General features: G+C 50.1%; 1 protein-coding gene across 8 annotated transcripts in view; it reads right to left on the bottom strand.

Annotated features, from left to right (window-relative positions):
• Positions 1–15,993, bottom strand: part of HIVEP3 (HIVEP zinc finger 3) — a 475,566-nt gene that overhangs the window by 41,485 nt on the left and 418,088 nt on the right. For all 8 annotated transcript variants that reach the window (XM_047869023.1, XM_047869024.1, XM_047869022.1 and 5 more), the window contains one exon: positions 12,171–12,316. In XM_047869023.1, coding sequence (XP_047724979.1) covers positions 12,171–12,316 — 146 coding nt within the window. The remainder of the gene's footprint in view (positions 1–12,170; positions 12,317–15,993) is intronic.

The following is a 15,993-nucleotide window of genomic DNA, read 5'->3' as shown; positions in this document are numbered from 1 at the left end:
GGGTGACTCAGTGGGGAGGGGGGCAGCTGTGCCCCAGGCAGAGGGAGCAGGAAGGGGCCTGTGTCAGCAAGATGGAATTCACAGACTGCCCGTGCCGCCGTCTTGGTGAGGGTTGAATTGAGGCTATGAATTGAATCCATAATAAATACATGGAAAAATAAGTGAACACACACACACACACGCACACGCACACACACACACAGTTTTTATCTGCAGAGAAAACAGAAACGTTGTACAGGAAAGAAAAAGAAACCGCAGTTCATTATGTGACTTAGCTGTGAATTATGTATGTGCTACTCTAATGAGAGGTGGGGAAGTGAGGGGGCGTGTGACGAACGCAGAGAGGCTCTTGGGTCACTAATTACTACTTAAAGCTGAAATGCCCTACTGGGGCAGCCGCCCAGGCCCATTTCTTAGAGACGTACAACTAAACAAAGAGGAAGGGTACTGCTCTTCTCCATAAACAAAATTTACGGAAATATTTGGCTGTTTTTAAAAAAAATTTTTTTTAAGTTTATTTATTTTGGGAGGGAGAGAGAGAGAGAGCACAAGCAGGGGAGGGGCGGAGAGAAGGTGGGGAGACAGGATCCTGAGCAGCCTCTGTGCCATCAGCGCAGAGCCTGACGCCGGGCTCGAACTCCCCAACTGTGAGATCGTGACCTGAGCTGAAATCAAGAGTTGGACACTTAACCAGCTGTGCCATCCAGGCGCCCTGGAAATAATCTGGTTCTGTAAATTCTGTGCATGTGTAACTTTGATAAAAACAGAAAGAATGAGAGAGAGGATGTGCATGTCGCTGCTCCCTAAGAGGCCACTTCTCCCACAGGAGAGAGATGGGGAAGCCACCTTCCTTCTGGGCTCTGGGCCGGATTCCCCAGGACAGGAGAGGCCAGGACTCAGGCAGACGCTGTCCAGGCCCAGTGGATGCTGAGTCCTCAGCTCTCAGGGGCCTCAGCGTGTTGGGGTGAGGCGCCCACTTCCCCGCACTTCCTCCTCCCAGGCTGGGTCCCCAGCCGCCTTAGATCCCCTACAGGAACCCAGAGGCAGCGGCTGCTTAAGAAATGGATTCTCCTTTAAATTTTAATAGGATGCATTTAGGTCTTCTCCCACAGTCCTCAGGGCTCCGGGGACTCTGGCCCCAGCCCACTCAGACACTCAGTCTGCCCCATGATCAATATGTCTTTCCTCTGGTCCATTTTGCTTTCATGCATTTTTTTTTTTTTTAAACTGTCCGTGACTTGGGTTTCGTAGTGACATAAGCAGCTTTCTCTAATGCCTAGAGTGAGTGTTCCCTGGGAGGTCCTTCGAGCACTCAGGAGAAAGATGCCAGGCCAGTCCCAAGAGTCAAGCTAACTAGACTAACATCCAATACAAGCACAGCTCAGAGATACTGCGGGTTCACTTCCAGAATGTGCCACAAAGCAAGGCAGGTGAACATGTTGGTTCCCCGATGTGTACAAATTTATGTTTACGCTACGCCATACGTTGTCTAGTAAGTGGGTAATAAGCATTATGTCTAGATGTACATACCTAAATTTAAAAACATTCTGTTGCTAAAAAAAAATGATAACCATCATCTGAGCTTTCAGCAAGTTGTAATCCTTTTGCTGGGGGAGAGTCACAGCCCTCAGTGTCGGTGGCTGCTGACTGGTCAGGGTGGGGGTGCTCGGGGTTGGGGTGGCCGTGGGAATGTCCCAGAATCAGACAACGATGACGTCTGCGGCCTCTACTGAGTCTTCCTGTCACAAACGATGTTTCTGTAGCGTGTGGCACTGTTTCATCGCATTTTACCTACGGTAGAACTTCTTTCGACACTGGGGTCAGTCCTCTCGCGCTCTGCCACTCCCTTATCAACTCAGTTCAGGTGGTATCCTAAATCCTGTGTTGTCATTTCAACAATCCTCGCAGTCTCTTCGCTGTGTGTGGAGGAGATTCCACCCCAAGAAAGCCCTGTCTTTGTTCATCCCTAAGAAGCAGCTCCTCGTCCCTTCAGGTGTCCTCATGGGACTGCAGCCATTCGGCCACAGCGTCAGGCTCCGCTGCCAATTCCTGTTCTGCTCTTTCTACCGCGTCTGCAGTGACTTCCTCCACTGAGGTCCTGAACCTCCAATGTACAAAAAAGCAATATCTGCGAAGCGCAACAAAGCGAGGCCCGGTAAAATGCGGGATGCTTGTATTTTTATTTGAGGGAATCATCTTAAAAAAAAAATTTTTTGGGGCGCCTAGGTGGCGCAGTCGGTTAAGCGTCCGACTTCAGCTAGGTAACGATCTCGCGGTCTGCGAGTTCGAGCCCCGCGTCGGGCTCTGGGCTGATGGCTCAGAGCCTGGAGCCTGTTTCCGATTCTGTGTCTCCCTCTCTCTCTGCCCCTCCCCTGTTCATGCTCTGTCTCTCTCTGTCCCCAAAATAAATAAACGTTGAAAAAAAATTAAAAAAAATTTTTTTTTTAATTTGTAAAAGTTTATTTATGTATTTAGAGAGAACGAGCAGGGAAAGGGCAGGGGTGGGGGGACGGAGGACCCGAAGCAGGCTCTGTGACAGCACAGAGCCTGATGAGGGGCTCAAACTCATGAACTGTGAGATCATGACCTGAGCTGAAGTCTGATGCTCAACTGACTGAGCCACCCAGGCGCCCGGAGGCGATAATCTTCACAAAGGAATACCTTTCTCAGGAATCTAAGTGATTTCCTGGGAACAGAAATTTCCTGCCCTTGTTTTCTTTTCTTTCTTTCTTTCTTTTATTTTTTTAACTTTTTTAAATGTTTATTTATTTTTGAGACAGAGAGACAGAGTGCGAGCAGGGGAGGGGCAGAGAAAGAGGGAGACACAGAATCTGAAGCAGGCTCCAGGCTCTGAGCTGTCAGCACAGAGCTCAATGTGGGGCTCGAACCCACAAACTGTGAGATCATGACCTGAGCTGAAGTCAGAAGTTTAACCGACTGAGCCACCCAGGTGTCCCGGTCTTTATTTTTTTCTTTTTTCAAGAGTTTAGTTATTTATTTTGAGAGAGAGAGAGAGAGAGAGAGAGAGAGAGAGAGAGAGCAAGCAGGGGTAGGGCAGAGAGGGAGGGAGAGAGAAAGAATCCTAAGCAGTCCCCGCACTGTCAGCATAGAGCTCCATGTGGGGCTTGAACTCACGCACTGCAAGATCATGACCTGAACTGAAATTGAGAGTTGGATGCTTAACCAACTGAGCCACCAAGGTGCTCCTCTTGCCCTTGTTTTCAAAATGGCCCTTCACAAGTCTATCGTTGGTGAAGACCCAGAGCCTGGATTGGGTCTGAAAGAACCCTCCCTAATTCCCAGCTCAAATCCTCAATTCTGCTTGCATGGCGGCCACCATCTTTCTTTCCTCCTGCTGTATAGAGAAGTGCCCCCTTCTCAACACTGCTTTGGCCCTACCCCTGGACCTTCTCCAGGGCTCTGCTCCTGCACTCTGCCCCTCCTTTCCAGAACCATTTCTAGCCCTGGCTAGAAGTCCTTCCTAGCAGCACCAGGATCCCTCAGTTTATTATTGTTATTATTATTATTGTAGAAATGTTTACTTATTTTTGAGAAAGAGACAGAGCGCGAGTGAGCAGGGGAGGGGCAGAGAGGGAGAGGGAGACACAGAATCCGAAGCAGCCTCCAGGCTCTGAGCTGTCAGCACAGAGCCCAACGTGGGGCTCGATCTCACGAACTGCGAGATCATGACCTAAGCCAAAGTTGGATGCTTAACTGACTGAGCCACCCACGTGCCCCAACTTTCAAGCTCTTTTGCAGCTTTGTCTCTACTGGCTTCTAGCTGGTGGATCCTGGGTTCAGTCCTGGATGCCCTTTACTTTTCTCTCCTTCTGTCTCCCCAGGTGACCCTCGCCAGACCTAGCCTCTAAATAGCATCCGTGCATTGACAAATGCATATCCCCAATGTGTATTTCCAGCTCAGGCCTGTCCTCTGAATGCCAGACTCACTGGCCGGATTGCCAAACACCTCCCTGAACCCCTGGACCTACGCTGGCATCTCAGAATTAACATGTCCACCAAGTTTTGATCTCCCCTTCTTTAAACCTCTTTTACACTCTCCTCTCCCATCCCTGTGCATCTCAGTAAATGACACCAGCATCCATCCACTGTCACTCGAGCCGGAAGTGTGGCAGCCATTCCAGAGGCCAAGCTTCTCTTCCTCGACCTTCATATTCGATTCATCCGAAGTCCTACAGCTACCTTCCCCAGCTTCACGGCCATCTTCCTGGTCTCAGCCACTGGATGTCTCACAAGGACTCTGCCGTATCCTGCCCTCCATGCCTCCCTCCCAAAGTCCAGGTCATATTGCTTAGGAGAGATGAGGAGGACTTGAGGAGGAGGAGAATGAAAATAAAATCCAGTGTGGGCACATGTGATGGGGCTGGACAATTCACTCCCCTGCCCCCTGGGGCCACACTCGGGGCTGCGTGTCCACACTTAGAGGGAGGAGTTTGAGAATTCAGGAGGCATCAAGGCACTGGGGCCCTCTCAGGAAGAAGACAGGGCCCCAGAAGCCTGGACTCACTTGGGCACCACAGCCATGGCAGGGCACCCAGGGCCACTTCTCCCCAGGCCCCAAGGACACAAGGGATCTGCTCAGGGCAGGCCCTGGCCTGAGAGCTGACTGCCCACAAGCCAGCCCTTTTTGGCATCCCATGTTTCATTTTGACCTTTAACACTTGCAGGGAAGGTCAGCAACTAAAGGACCTTGGCTCCCAACCCCAGATGCTGGCCCCATCACTGAGACCATCTGACTTTACCTTCCCCAGACCAAGCCTGACCCCATGTGCTCAGCCTGGTTCAGCCCCGACTCTTGTCCTTGCTCCTTCCGGAGATCCAGAGCCTCAGTCCTGCTCACAGATTCTAAGAGCTTCTGAGTCCAGGGACCTGTCCCTCACCTGCAGTCTCCTGACCATGCTGGAGGGAGATTCCTTCATTTAATAAACATTCTCTAGCCTTGCCTATGTGCCAGGCACTTTTCTCAGCATCAAGGATACAACAATGACCAAAACACAATTCCTGCCCTCTCACAGAGCTTACATTCTGGTGGGGGAAATAGAAACAAACTAGTACATACACAGAAAAAAATAAAGCAGGGAAGGGAAATAAAGAAATGCCAGAAAAGGGCACAAGTGGGTAGGTAGTCTGGGAAGGCTTCGCTGAAGGGTGACTAAAAGAAGTGAGGGAGCCATGGGACTCCTGGGAAACGTGTTCTGGGCAGAGGGCACAGCAAGTGCTAAGGCCCTGAGGCAGAGGCATGTCTGACAAAGAACAAAGAGGCCACTGGCTGGAGCACAGGGAACAGGGGTAGAGTGGCAGGCAGTGGCCAGGGAGGAGCTGAGGCTGGCACACATAGGCCACTCGAGGGCTGTGGAGGGCGCAGGACGGCAGTGACAGGGTCTGTTGACATTAAGCAGGATCACTGTAGCTGCTGGGTTGAGAATGCACTGTGGTGAGAAAGGGGGAAGCAGGAGATTATCGGACACTGTGATCATCCAGATGAGAGACGGCAGTGGCTTGACCGAGGAGACGTGAAAAAAATGGGCAGATTCTGGATACGGTTTCAAAGGTTGAGTTGACAAGATTTGCTAATGGACATGAAACCCCCTTCTCCTTGGGCCATTAACGGGACTTTCAAAAGGACATTCAGCGAGCGTGTGGTAAGGTACATGGTGTTTCTGCCTTTGTCATACATCACAGCTTTTACATTACCCACTTTTCGGCAGGATGCGTTTTTTTGTTCCAGGTTGGAGATTTACTTTATTTTTTGATGTTCATGTATTTACTTTTGAGAGAGAGAGAAAAGGCGAGAAGCGGGGCGGGCAGCAAGAGAGGGAGACAGAATCCCAAGCAGGCTGGCTCTGTGCTGTCGGTGCAGAACCACTGCGAGGCTCGAACCATATTGGTACCAACTGTGAGATGATGGTCTGAGCCGAGACCGAGAGTCAGACACTTAACCGACCGAGGCGCCCCCCCCCCCCCAGTTTGCATTTTTAGAGTGGCTCACCTGATGACTGTACTGCTTACACCTGTCCAAAAAGCTCCAACTCATCACATTTAATTACTAATTTAATCCATTTGTTCCTCAAAACATATACAGGCATCACACCTATTACCAAAGAGATAATTCAACCTCATCCATAATCTGGAGATCACGGAAAGATGGGGGATAGACAGCGGAGAAATTCAGAAATTCAGGATGAAAAATAATGACACACGTGTAGGTTTCAAAGTCCAAGAAGAAATGAGTTTGTAAAAAAATTATCGAGAAAGAAAATGACCTTCAAATTTTTAAAAATTAAAACTATTCTCTTTAAGTGACTATTTTATAAACACACACACACACACACACTTTAAAAAAATATAAGTGCACCATAAAACAACGTGTTGGGTGTATTGCATGAACTCTTAGGCTTGAATAAAATAAGTTCAGCTATTAGAAATGAAAATACATGAGACAGAAAAGCACATCTGTTAAAAATAGAACTCCCTCAAGTGGGGCAATATTGAATTAAGTAAAATTTTAATTTCTTTAACAATTGTACCAAGAACCCAATGAGTCACCGTGGCTCTTCAGTATCTGTGTGTGTTGTTCTAAGGATGAGTTCACTGAACACACCAGTGGAAATTACACAGATGGCTGGAGACTTACATGAAGCCCCAGGGAGAAGTCCAGCTGGACACATGAGTCTGGGAGTCATCAGCCTACAGACGGTATATAGAGTCACCTTGGGAGTTTAGACAGAGAAAAGGGGAGTACCAGGGGCTGAGCCCTGGGAGCCCTGATGTTTAGAAATCAGAAGACGACGGGCAACCATCAAAGATGATGAGAAAGTGCCCGCTGGCAAAGGAAGAGAAGGATCAAGAAAGATGGCACCCTGGAAACCAATGGACAGAGTGTTTCAAGGAAGGGGGGAGGGACCTGTTGTGTCAAATGCTACTGACAGGGCAGGGAAGAAGTGAGAACCGACCACAGAATTCTACAGGGTGGAGGGCACTATTGATCGTTTCAGGAGCAGTTACCTGGAATGGACTGAGAGAGAATGGGAGGAAAGACACGGAGGTAAGCAAGTATAGTCAACTCCTTCTGGAGTTTTCCTTTAAAGAGAAGCAGAGAAATCTGGTGATATAGACCCTTCAGTTAAAGGCGTGTTTTTAAGGTGGGAAACTTTAAGTTTGGATATGCTGAATCAAATGGGTCAGGAGAGAACCAATGGCTGGAGTGATGTGTTGCGGTATATTGGGGTAGGTGAGAAGAGGTGGGATCCAGCACCCTCCAATAGGAGCCCAGGTGGTCTTCTCTCAGCCCAGTAGCTGAGGTCCTACAGTTGGCAGGGCCTGGGGTGGGTTTTGTTCTGATAAATGCCCAAAGGGCTCAGGAGCAGCCCTGGGCAACATGTGAATACCCCCCACACATACCAATCCCTTGCTCCCTGCCCATGGCCACCTTTCCCAATATCCCACCTCAGCTGGGCCTGGCTCCCCTGGCTCTTACTGTCTGAATTCATCATTCTCTTCAGACCTAAGCACCGACCTCCCCATTCCTCAAAGCTTGGATGACTACTTTCAGCAGCCGGGTAGTTCTTATGGATTCCAACCTCTCCTTCTTCCACACCAGCTCTTGGGGCTAAGCTCCCAGCTTTCCTTGCCACAAGTGAACTTGAGTTAGGACAATATAAGCATTACCCTCCATGAACAATATAACTTTGTATGTGTGAAAACAACACTCCCTAACAAAGGAGCCCTTCTGAAACAATGAAGGCCAAATGCATAGGTGCTGGCTGAGAGAGCCAACACATTCCTGATGGGCGCTTCCAGAGGCTGTCTGGAAAATGCAGGCTTTGTTCAGGTGTGGAAGTGATGGGAAATGAAGAGAGGGCTCTGGGTGCCAGCAATAAATAGGAACTGATGCATAGGTGTACAAAGCAAGGGCCTAGGACCCAAGTCAAGAGGGGTCCTGGAATGAATTCCAGTGCCAATGTTATTCCAGAAGTTACACAAAGGACTAGGGAGTGTGGAGGGACCTGGGACGTTAGTTAAAAGAGAGGGTTGAGTACTGTCTCTGAAGGCTGGACAAGATTTGGCACAGGGCAGAGTTTAGCAGGCCCAGAGGGTAATGGACAGTAGTGGCTTGTGGGACTGTGGGTCCAGGAAGATCAGGTTGAGTTTTAACTGGATTCTGTGGGTATGGCAGCCACAGAAGGCCCTGAAGCTGAAGTCTGATAGGCAGAACCATGATCAAAGGCACTCAATGGCACCAACCTGGAAGGCTGGAGAGAGGGAGGCCAGAGACACGGCACAGGGAATGAAGAGAGATGATAGCTGAGTCGTGGACAACTTTGTGTGGACACCAGAACTTGGGGACTAACTGGAAGGTGGGGGGGGATCAGGAGAAAAGGTGTCCAAGATGATACTAAGGTTTTGAGTGTGAACGTCTGAGTACATCATCCAAGGTCTGGATGTAGAAGATTCTGTTGGTGGCTTGGTCAGTACATGCTGAAATTGAGGGGCCCAGGAAGCATCAGAAGCAAGGGCGTATAGTTCAGGAATGAGGTTCTAGCCGGAGACCCAGATTTAGTGCCACTGGTGCAGTGACAATGTTTGAAACCAAGGAGATAAGTGATGACAAGGGAGAACACTTCAGGCCAAAAGAAATCAGTCTGACCAAGTACGTGGGTCGCCATTACTTTCAGACTGCTGACTGAGCTACCTTCCCTCTTGGCCTGTCCCAGTCTCACCCACCTTTCCAGGCCTAGCCCTACCCTGTCCAGGAAGCCTCTTCTGGCTTCTCTAGACCCAGGGATCCCTGTCTGCTGTGAGCATCTCAACACGAGCAATCCACACCTCAGCCTTGTGCTACCACCTGAACCACTCACCAAGCACCTTAAGAGCAGAACCATGGTTTATCCCCTTGGCTCTGGGTATCTTCGGGCCCAGAGCACCCACAAGACACTGAATAAATGGCCCCACCTTGATGGATTGATTAATTGATCAATTGCTGGGTTGGAGGTCAAGAAGAAGGTAGGGAGACTAGTGAGTAGCTTGATTAATGATAAAAAGACTCATGAGTGTTGGTCCCATGGTATCTACTCTTTGCGTCTGGCTTATTGACTCACTGCTATGAATCAGATCTATGTGAATCAACAAGGATACATCTCGAAAACACTGTTGAGTAAAAACAAGTTGCAGATGTATGTTAAAGCCACCGGAGTAGTCAGTGCTGCCTACCAAGTACCTCTGGTTCCCCCATGCAGCAGGTGAGGCTGCGGGGCTTGCCCTGGCCATTGCAAGAAAATAGAAGCTTCTGGGTGGAAGCTGTAGGAGGCAGTGCATAACTGGCTATTTTTCATCTTCCTCTCTCGGTCTCTGTCGCCCTAGATGCCTTAGTGGTTCTTAGGAACAGAACCCCTTGTTGAATGTGTCCTGAAGTGAAATATAAATGTCTGCTGTGAGAAGGAGAAGGAGAAGAAGAAGAAGAAGAAGAAGAAGAAGAAGAAGAAGGGGAAAGAAGGAGGAGGGGGAGGAGGAGGAGAAGAAAAAAGAGGAGGAGGAGGCAGAGAGGGAGGAGGAGAGGAAGAAAAGGAAAGAAAAAAGGAAGACAGGGATCTAAGACAAAACTGTGGACCTCAGATGGGTCTGCTTGAAGGGCATAGTCATTTTCTGGGTGGGGGACATCCCTGGCAGTTTGAGTGGTTTTGTGCTTGGTTGCATGGATGGTCGCATCCTTGACTCCATCCATGAAATGCCGGAGGTGCCCCCAGGTATATGGCAACCTAAATCACTCTCTCCAAATTTCCAAACATTCCTGGGGGGGGGGTGATACCAGCCCCCAGAGAACCATGGATATAGAGGGGTCGCCAGAAGTGGGGCATGGGAGGTGCAGCGAGGGCCCAGATGGGACAGCTGGGCTGCGGGAGAAGAGAATCTGATGGGTGACACTACATGACCCTGAAGCGCTCAAATTGGATGTGACAAGCTGAGGGAATGAGGAGGACATGTCTCACAGCCTGCGGAACAGAGCGAGATCATCCTGGAGGGAGACACATGAGATGGGTACGGTAGTGACAAAATGCTCAGTGCCATGAACCACGGCCCATGGGTGGCATAGCACAGGATCCTCCGCCGATCAACAGAGCATGTTGTTTTTTCCCTCTAACACATGAGGAAACCGAGCTGGAGACGTGAGGGCTTGTCTGAGCGGAAGAGAGGTAAGTGGGAGGGGCAGGGAGGATGGACCTGGAAAGAGAGGGAGATTCTGGAAGAGAGCAGGTGGGACTAAATGGCAACCTGGATGGGACAATGGTGGGGGGGCACCGATGCCCAGGCAGTAGGAAGAGAAGGGCACTCGGGTGTAACCTTCCACGTTTCAGCTGAAGGCAGACCATGTGGCAGAGAGACTCCAGCACGTAGCTGGAGATGTGAACTAACCGGATCAGGGGAGGCTCCTGCCAGCTGTCCTTCCGGAACTCAGGCTTCCCAGGGGAACAAGGGCAGCAGGGAGCCGCCTCGGGGACCCGACCTCCAGTCTGGGGGCAGCTGCTTCTCAGGGAAGAAGCAAACCTCTTTGTGCACACCAGCTATCACTCAGCGGCCCCTCAGGGCCTTACAGACAGTTCTTCTGCAAGGCGATTTTCTTGTTTCTTTTCTTTTCTTTTTTTTTTTTTTTAAGAAGGCTTCATGCCTAGCGCAGAACCCAACGCAGAGCCCAACGCGGGGCTGAAACTCACAACCTTGAGATCGAGACCTGAACTGAGATTAAGAGTCAGACGCTTAATGGATTGAGCCACCCTGGCGTCCCTTGCAGCAAGAGGAAAGAAGGCAAGTCCCTGTGACCAGAAGCATCAATCCTTGGATGAAAGTCTTAGGGGGCCTTTTAAGTACCCAATGATATGAGAACACAGAGACACAAGAGGGCGCTCTATTCAAATAGCAGGAGAGGAAACTGGTCTGTCCCCAGTTGGAAAGAGGGTCAGTATTTTGAAAAACCTTTGATCTAGTATTTCCCAATGGAGCCACTATTGGAATTCTGGGTGGGATGTTTCTGCCCTACAGGGTGGTATTCTTACCACTGCCATTTTTTGTCATCCCCAACCCCCTCGATGTCACCGTGACAACCCAACTCCCCAAGTTTTGTTTCCAAACACCCGCTGCTGACAGCCCCTGTTGGCCACTGCCACCGGGAACTTGGCCGCCTCTGTTTTCCCCAACCAAGAGAGGAGTCCAGCACCTCCCGCTTTGACCTTGTGAGTTCGGCACCTCCAGGTGCTAGGGAATGGCGGGCCCCCAGTGACACCCCGTGTTGGCTGGTGTCCGTGAGGACTGTCCTTCTTGGAAGGTAGGTTTTCCCTCATGCCGTTGTCCCTTGGGACTGGGTACGAGGAGGGCTGCATTGATCACATTGGAGACACAGACACAGGACCCTGAGACAGACACCACAGGATCTGCTTACAGACACCCATATCCCGGGGAGCAAACACATGGTCACATAGAACACAGCTTGCACAAAACTTCCACAAAGCAAGTCCGAAACAAGGTACCCTTCCGGAGCCCAGAGGGCCCCAGAGTGTGAGTTCTGAGATGTCTGGATCATTAGGTTTCCAAAGACAAGCACCAAAGGTAAACCACCAGGGGTGATATTCCAAACACTGACCAACCGATGAGTCCCGGACCCCGACCAGTCAGAATGGAGACGGGTGTAGACAGCTGGTGCGAGCACTGCCTTCATTATCAGCCCTGCAAACAGCCTGCGGGCAGAGCCCGAGTCCCCTGTGGGACACCAGGCAGGCCAAGGTGGCCGCTTGGGCAGGACAGAGGTGATTTTGGGGGGAACACGCACCAAGGTAAATGGCAGTCCAGACAGGACCTAGGAGACGACTAGCGGCCCCAATGCAGGGACTAGAAACCCGGCCAGCATCAGGAGAACGAAGGGGCTGGAGAAAGACCCAGACTGCTCCAGTCCTCGCAGACGCCCCGTTCCCATCCCCCACCAGAGAGCCCGGCGTTCTGAAACCGAGGTGGCCTTCGAGTCCCACGAACGTGGCGCCTGCGGGCAAGCACCTGTGGGCACAGCCCCGCCGGGAGAGACGCTCACCGCCGCTCAACACAGACGGTGCCACCTCTTACTCCACAGGAAGCAGAACCAAATATTGCAAACCGAACATGATTCTTACCCTCCTTCGAAGATTTTGATCCTCGCTGGCTCCCCTCTTTTGGAGGCAGGAGCATCTTCCTCCGGCTTCCCTCGCTTCTCTTCTGACTTCTGCACTCTAGCTAGATCTTTCTGGCCTTCCGGGGAAACCAGCGAAGGGAGGTGAACCTGGCCCACCGCAGAATGACAAAATCACTGCTGTTAAACGGTAGTCATAGAACGGTGCCTTTGATGGCACTGCACGCTTACTCTTAACGTGTGTGTAGCTCACTTACTCTTCCCTCGACCCTGTGCAGATGCGTTAGTAGCTGCAGTTCGCAGAAAGAAGGAAATGGATCCCCAGAGAGGTGAAGCCCCTTCTTCAAGGCCACGTGGTTAGTGTCAAAACTGGGACTCCGACCAGGTCCTTCTCCTGGGAAGACCAGGCTTTCCCACGGGAGCTGTGTTTGCCTTTCCTTTCACACTAGTCTAGGACCTTCTGGGGACAGGTCCTTATGCTGGTGTCCTCGGTCATGCCAGCACCCAAAACAGGGCCTGCCTCAGAGAGGATGGGTAAGGAATGCGGAGCAAATAAATGAAGACTCCATCCTGGAGATGAACTGGTCCAGTTCTCTTTTATAGATCAGGAAGTCAAGGTCACCCTCCAAGTTAAGGACATTGCTGGGAGCAGAGTGCAGGCGTCCCGAGGGCCCTGACCATGCTCACTGATGGGCATGCACCTGGAGGGGGGTGTGCAGGCTCTGGCTGGTAGTCTGAGGGAACCCGATCTTTTCACAGAGCTGTGGGCCCCAGTGGGGAGAGCTGGCTCATGAGAGCAACAGGTCCTCTAGACCCTCTGATGGCAGCAGCAGGTGGGCATACCCTTGAATAGGGAGCAGTGATGCTGGGCTGGGGCCTGGGGCCCACGGTGCCAGGAGTGAGATTCTCGCCCTCGTTTATGCTGCTGTCAATCAAGGTCAGGTTTACAGCCAGTGGGAGAAGCAACCATGTCTCGGCGGGCGGGGGCGATCTAAGCCCCAGGCTCCTGTGGCAGCCATGACACCTGCCGCTATAAAGGTGGGTTGGGCTGAGCAGAAAGGTAGCTGGTTGGGCATCAGGGAATCTGAGTTTTGGCTCCACATGGGCTAGTGCGTGCTGAGCCGCCTTTGGGTGGATTACTTCATCTTTCTGGGTTTAGCTCACCTCTGAGGGGATTTAGATCATCCTGAAGATCCAGGTCAGGGCCAATGCCTAAGACTCAGTGACCACCCCCACCCCCAAACAGTCCCTTCAGAATTGGAGATGGGAAACCAAGTGAGGCTATGGACCGCGGCTTTGGCAGAAGGCAGCTGACTTCGTGTAATACCCATGGGTTTCCAGAGTTGCTGTTCTCACTCCTATCTCAGCCTGCCATCTGGGCCACCCACAGAATGAGCAAGGGGCCTCCCCCAGGCCGATGGATGACTTCTCTCTCACAACCAGCTGTGATCTCTGGGCTAAGCTGGAGGAGGCTGGTTTGGGTGGCAATGAACCACTCTATCAGGAGACACTGCTGGAACGGAGCAGGTGGGCCAGGGCTCCATGTTGGCTTTTAAAGACAATATTATGATTGTCTTTCAATCATAAAAACGATTATTGAGTGCCAATGTGCCAAGTACTGTTCTAAACACACTTTGTATATTTTAACTCACTTACTTATCTCCACAGTCCTATGAGCTAAGTATTTTTGGTATCTCTAGTTTACAGATGAGGAAACCAAGGCACAGACAGAGTAGGTAGCTGGCCCAAGGTCACATAGCTAGTAAGCGAGGCAGTGGGATTCAAATCTGGGAATCCTGACACGGGAATCCTTATTCCTTCTGTCTGCTATATGTGGTTGTCAAAATGATCCCCAAGGAGAAAGAAGCAGGAGAAACCTGGGGAATGGTCGGAATGTGGCTCCCACATGAACTTTTGTATAAGCTTGAGTTCCTCCAGGGCTTATGTACAGAAAAAAGTACCTATGACCAAACTCAAACCCGATAGGGTGACCTAGACCTTCATGAAGACAGTTTGGAAGATCTTTAAAATGCTAAGATAACCTGAAGGGCCTTTTCAGAGCTACTAACAGAGAACAGAAGCTACAAGCTCAGTACAGTAAAGAACTTCCTTGGAGCACTGTCCAAAGATAGGTTGGGTTGTACCAAGAGGGGGTGAGCTCCCCATCACGGGAGATATGCAAGCAGTGGCCAGAGAGAGAGAGGTGTAATTGTAGCAAGGCATCAAGCAGTGGGCCATGCAGTTAATATTAACGCACCAGATTGGCGCACTTCTGGCAGGAAATCTGCCAGTGAATCTGTTGAGTTATTCCGAGAAAAAGTTTGCAGGTTTCAGCTCATTTTATGAAAGCGGCATTTTAAGCAAAAGACTGCTGAACTCCATTAAGCTAAATTAACTCTTACTTTTTCGTAAATGGCCTTTTAGTATACAGTCATTAAAGCGGGGAGGCAGCCCAGATCATTTGAAAGGGCTCTGGAGTGAGGTCTAATTTTGACTCCAGGCTCCGCCATGTCCCGTGCAGCCCTGTACAGGTTACCTAACTTCTCTGTGCGTTGGCATTCTCATCCATAAAATGGTGATGTAGTACCCTAACTTTCAAGGTGGTTGTGAGGATGAAAGTGAAGTCTAGCACACCACTTGGCCCACAGCAGGTGCACAAGAAGCTGTAAGCATGAATATAAGTATAAAAGCATTTTGGGAGTAGACGTAGCCAGCAAGATACACAGGAGAGCAAATCAGTCATGATTTGCCACTTTATGGCAAAAGTGGAAATCTCATTTAGGGATGTCCGTAGACTGACAGGACAGTCAGAGAATACATCTGGGAAACAATCCTGTGAAGCATATCCAGCTGAGCTAAGGACAAACTCAGTGCACAAATTTCACTCAATGATAAAAGAGGAGGATGCAAACACAGGAGAAGTTCCAGAACACAGTTTTGTTCATTTATCTGTAAGATGAATTTAGTTTAGTGGATTTATGCCTGATTTGAGCAAAGCATCTGGCCTGAAGACACACTGATGAACATTTTAAAATTTGCCGTCACTTTTACGGCCTTCTTTCCTCAAATATTTGGAAGAAGAAAAAATTGAGTCTCTGGAGTCAGATCTAAGTGCAAATTCTGGGTTTGCCAAATATCTACCATATATGGCCTTGACTTCTCTCACCCCTGACCCTTGGGTCCCTCACCTATAGAGAGGGGATGGTCCTCCTGCCTCATAAGTAGAAATAACCACTGACTGGATTCAAGGGCCCAGCACAGCGCCTGGCACACTGAGGCTACTCAATCGACAGAACAATGTCAATCGGCCAACATGGCACGGCCGGGGTCCTTAGGCTGGCCTTATCAGGGTATGGAGCTGTTTGGGTATCTGAAGCAAAGTTGGAACCATCAAATTTCCAATTTCCTGAACTTGCAGGGGTCACTCTATGGCTCCTGGGCAGCCTCAGATCAGAGGCAACGGAGGAGTACGTGTGAACCCTTAGGGAAAGGTGCTGCCATGCAGCACAGCTGTGAGTGATCTTGCCCCCTACTGGTGACGGGGAGCATTGCAGCCAACACTTCCTTTTCCAGCCAGCTGGTGGAAAAGAATGAAGAAATATTTCAGGAGTTGTTTGTGCCAAATTCTAGAAACTCTGGGAATGGGAAGATTCTGAGTGGTAACCAGAGAATGGAAATAGCAGCTGTAGAGAATAAGAAAAGCAGGAAAAGGCTGACAGGACAAGGAAGGAACATGGGCAGTGGCATAAAGTTTTGAAATTGCTGCAGACTTTCCCATCAGCCAAGGTTTCCGATTCAGTCTTTTGGAGATTTTTTTTTTTTTTTTT

The sequence above is a fragment of the Prionailurus viverrinus genome, chromosome C1, assembly GCF_022837055.1.
Source record: "Prionailurus viverrinus isolate Anna chromosome C1, UM_Priviv_1.0, whole genome shotgun sequence".
Classification (NCBI taxonomy): Eukaryota; Metazoa; Chordata; class Mammalia; order Carnivora; family Felidae; genus Prionailurus; species Prionailurus viverrinus.
Note: the sequence above shows the minus strand (reverse complement) of the source record. Positions and strands in the feature narration are given on the sequence as shown.